At 43.9% G+C, this 4,394-nt stretch overlaps 1 protein-coding gene across 1 annotated transcript; it reads left to right on the top strand.

The window, feature by feature from the left end:
- Positions 1 to 2,337: 2,337 nt before the first annotated feature.
- On the top strand, positions 2,338 to 3,519 carry GPR119 (G protein-coupled receptor 119). The gene has a single exon (XM_011384234.1). It carries the CDS (start codon positions 2,423 to 2,425, stop codon positions 3,428 to 3,430), a length of 1,008 nt encoding a protein of 335 aa, XP_011382536.1. The 5' UTR covers positions 2,338 to 2,422; the 3' UTR covers positions 3,431 to 3,519.
- The last annotated feature ends 875 nt before the right edge of the window (positions 3,520 to 4,394 follow it).

Below are 4,394 nucleotides of genomic sequence, written 5' to 3'. Positions count from 1 at the left end.
ACTCATAGATACAGAGAACAAACTGGTGATGGCCAGACGAAAAGGGGATTGTCGGGATAGGTTAAAAAGGTGAAAAGATCAAGGCACGCAAATTGGTAGTTATAAAAATTGTCATGGAAATGTAAAGTACAGCATAGGGAATATAATCCAATGCAAACTCTGCTTTAGTAGGTCTTAAGCAGGGCCTGAGATTCTGTATTTCTACCAAGCTCTTGTGTCATACCAAAACTTCTGATCTGATATACACTTTAATTAAAAACAGACTAGAAGACACACAATAAAAATATCTGTGTAACATTTTACACTTCATGAAGTCCTTTCACATCCATCATATCTAATTTTATCATCCCCACAACAGTAGGTATTATTGTCCCCATGTTACACATGAGGAAGTCAAAGCTAAGTCAGAGAGGAGAAGTCATTAGTCCTAGTGAAAACACATAGTGTCAGGCCAGCCCCAAGGTGTCCTGACTCCAGAATCTGTGCTTTCGCCACTGAATAGTGGTTTTCACCCTTGGCTGAAGATTTGAATAATCTGAGGAACTTTTAAAACTCCAGATGCATAGGTCACACCCCAGACTAATGACAACAGGATCTCTTGGTGTGTAACCCAAATGTCAGTATTTTTGGAATCACCAATTCCACTGCACAACTAAGTTTAAGAATCATTTCACTAGAGCAGTAGTTCTCAGAGTCGTCTCCAAACTAGCAGCATCAGCATCACCTGAGAACTTGTTAGAAATGCAGATTCTCTGGCCCACTGCATACCCAATGAATCCAAAACTCTGGGAATGAGGAATCCAAGAATCTGGGTTCTGATGCACTTCAAGTTTGAGCATGGGCTTGAAAAGGACCATCTTGACTTCATGCATGGAACATAGGGTTGGGGAAACAAAAGCACACTCTATATCCAGGCATAAAATTAGGTCAGGTACCACACAACTGAAATCAGCCTCCTAATGCATATACCAAAGAATAAGTATATTCTCAGGCTGGCAACCGAAACACCAGATCCCCACACCACAGCCTTTCTGATCCTTTGTAGGGGAGACATCTGCCAAAAGTCCTCTCAGACTATCAAAATATACTGGAATATACATTGTCTCCAACTCTGTACTTTGCTCCAGTCCCTCACTGAAAACATTAACCTCGCTCATTTGTGCTCTCAGCTGAACTAAGTAAATAAGCTTCTAATCACTCTTCTCCCCACCCCTCTCTTCTTGGTATCCAAGATGAGAGTAGCAGGCAAAGGTTAGTTCTAATGTGCCCAAGCAGATGGATTTAGAACCTAAAATAGGAGTGATCTACACAACCGCCCTCCTTGAGCCCATCTCACATGCCTCAGCAACGCTGCCTCCCTTTGCCCTAACCCTAGAGCTGAGAAATGGAAAATTCTACAACCTAACATTAAAGCAGACACTTTCTAATGCAGCCCACCTCCTCTTTTCCCGTCCTAGAGATACCTCAGGTCTACAGGAATAAGAAAGTCAAGGCTGGCAGCCACTACTCATGACCAGAAACATGGCCTGGTGTGGTTGCAGAAAAAGGTCTCAATGAGTATACACAACAAGAACAGGTTTAGATGGGGATGGGCTCTATTTCAGATGGAATGAAGGGTATTAACACTTCTTGGCTTTTTTTCCTGACCCTCTGAATCCTCATCTAATTGAGTTCTGAGGGGTAAGAAATAAGGAAACAGGACATCCTATTTGAGAGAATTAGAATCTGAGATGTTAGGAAGCAAAAGATAAGAAAGAGCTTAAATGTGTTTTAACTCCCCTGAAAGTATGCTGGACACTGAAATAGCTTGTCTGCCCTCACTTTCCACTTTAACTGATTATGATCATCTTGCTTGATTAAAAGCAGTCATAATAGTAACTTAATTAGTTATTAAGCAAATGCTTAATTAAGCTGAGACTAGTTGTTAAGCTAATACTTGAGGATGAGAAAGAAGTGGAGATTTAACATCAAGCTATGGAGGAAGAAAAAATATGATTAGAGTAAAGTATATCTTCTGCCAAACAGGAGACCTGCTGAATGCTACAGTCCCTCCAAAGTCCATGAAGCATCAGTGAAAGGAAAGAGCCTGGTGAGACAGTGTGCAGCAGGTACTTGTGAGTTGTCTAGTAACTTGGTTGTTGTAGGGGGAGGGACTAGCTCAGGGCCAAGGAGGAGGTCTGCACTGGGACTACTGCCTTCAGAGGGCTGGAGAGGCAAGAAGCTGAGGACTAAAAAAGAGAGGGTGAGTGATTCTTAATAACCAGCAGGATCCCAAAGATGGCAAGTTGCCAGCCTGAACTGCCAGTGATGGCCAGAACTGTGCTGCAGCTCTGAATCCACAGCTCCTTCTTCTCCAGCCATTGAGAATTCGAGCTAGAGAGCCAGCATGCTCTGTTAAGTGGAAATCCTGCCACTTCAAGACATGGAGTCATCTTTCTCATTTGGAGTGATCCTTGCTGTTCTGGCCTCCCTTATTATTGCTGCTAATGCCCTAGTGGCTGTGGCTGTGCTATTGTTGATCCACAAGAATGATGGTGTCAGTCTCTGTTTCACCTTGAATCTGGCTATGGCTGACACCTTGCTTGGTGTGGCCATTTCTGGCCTAGTCACAGACCATCTCTCCAGCCTGGCATGGCCCACACAGAAGACCTTGTGTACTCTTCGGATGGCATTTGTCACTTCCTCTGCAGCTGCCTCTGTCCTCACGGTCATGCTGATTGCCTTTGACAGGTACCTTGCCATCAAGCAGCCTCTCCGCTACTTCCAGATCATGAACGGGCTCATGGCTGGAACCTGCATTGCTGGGCTATGGTTGGTGTCCTACCTCATCGGCTTCCTCCCACTCGGAGTTACAATATTCCAGCAGACCACTTACCAGGGGCCCTGCAGCTTCTTCGCTGTATTTCACCCACGCTTCATGCTTACACTCTCCTGTGTTGGCTTCTTCCCAGTTCTGCTCCTCTTTGTCTTCTTCTACTGCGACATGCTCAAGATTGCCTCTGTGCACAGCCAGCAGATTCGAACGATGGAACACACAGGAGCCGTGACTGGAGCTTACCGGCCTCCACGGAGTCCCAGTGACTTCAAGGCTGTCTGTACTGTGGCGGTTCTCATTGGGAGCTTCACTCTGTCCTGGACCCCATTCCTTATCACTGGCATTGTGCAGGTAGCCTGCCAGGAGTGCCACCTCTACCTAGTGCTGGAACGGTACCTGTGGCTGCTTGGTGTGGGCAACTCCCTGCTCAACCCACTCATCTATGCCTATTGGCAGAAGGAGGTACGTCAGCAGCTCTACCAAATGGCCCTGGGAGTGAAGAAGGGGCTTACCTCATTCCTCCTCCTTCTCTCAGCCAGGGATACTGGCCCAGAGGAGTCTAGGGAAAGTTCCTGTTACATTACCACTATCTCCCACTCACAGCTTGATGGCTAAAAGGGTAAGGGCAAAGAAGTTTCAAAGTGCCTTCTCTGTCCCCTCTCTGGGTCCCAACTAGAAAATCAGAGGAAACTAGGGGGATGAGAGCACTTACTTCAGGCCATTGACACCCCCAGACCCCCTTGCTCCAGACTGAGAGGTAACTAACGCATGGTACTAACTTTCTTCCATAATCAGTTTCCCCATTTGCAAATCTCCATTCCTCCCTGTCCTTCTCTTGCAATGAGTCTGTTTCTCCTGTACAGGTATACTTAAAGCAAGAAATGTACTACTGTAAAGATGCTTAAAAATCAAATCCTACATTTGAATACACTAGAGCAGCACCATCCAATATATGTGTCACATATGTCATTTTAAATGTTCCAGTAGCCACATTAAAAGGTAAAAAAGAAACAGCTGAACTTAATGTTAATATTTTATTTAACCCAATATATCAAACCATTATTTCCTGTAACCCAATATAATTATTACACCATTTTTTTCATGCTAAATCTTTTACGTCTGTTGTATATTTTACCCTTACAGAAGATCTCAATTCAAACTAGCCATATTTCAATGCTTGACAGCCACATGTGGCTAATAGCTACCATATTGAACAGCACAGCACTGAAGAAATGAGGTTTTGTTCTTTTTAACTGTTTACTATAGTGATTGCTTTGGTAAAGTGAGGAGTCCTGCACCTCCTTCCAATGTAAATCAGACATTTTTAGTGAGTTAACATAAAATGTAGAAACATGTATTAAATTCCAAAGCTTGTTGTTTCCCACACTTCACAGTATTCAAAAACAGTTTCTTTGGGAAATAACCTATCGCGTGATTATTTCTGCTATTACCCCTCTCAATCCACCACCTTTCTAACTCTGTGGCCCTCAGTTGGCTTCTTACTTCACTTGTAGGTACTTGCTGATGATAATGCTGAACCACAAATTCTGAGACACTAGAAGGGAAGGAAGAGGGAAAA

Source organism: Pteropus vampyrus, unplaced genomic scaffold, assembly GCF_000151845.1.
Source record: "Pteropus vampyrus isolate Shadow unplaced genomic scaffold, Pvam_2.0 Scaffold566, whole genome shotgun sequence".
NCBI classification, from domain to species: domain Eukaryota; kingdom Metazoa; phylum Chordata; class Mammalia; order Chiroptera; family Pteropodidae; genus Pteropus; species Pteropus vampyrus.
Note: the sequence above shows the minus strand (reverse complement) of the source record. Positions and strands in the feature narration are given on the sequence as shown.

What these genes read in the sequence shown, in the direction of transcription:
- GPR119 (XM_011384234.1), top strand. Translation starts at nt 2,423, where the DNA reads ATGGAGTCATCTTTCTCATTTGGAGTGATCCTTGCTGTTCTGGCCTCC.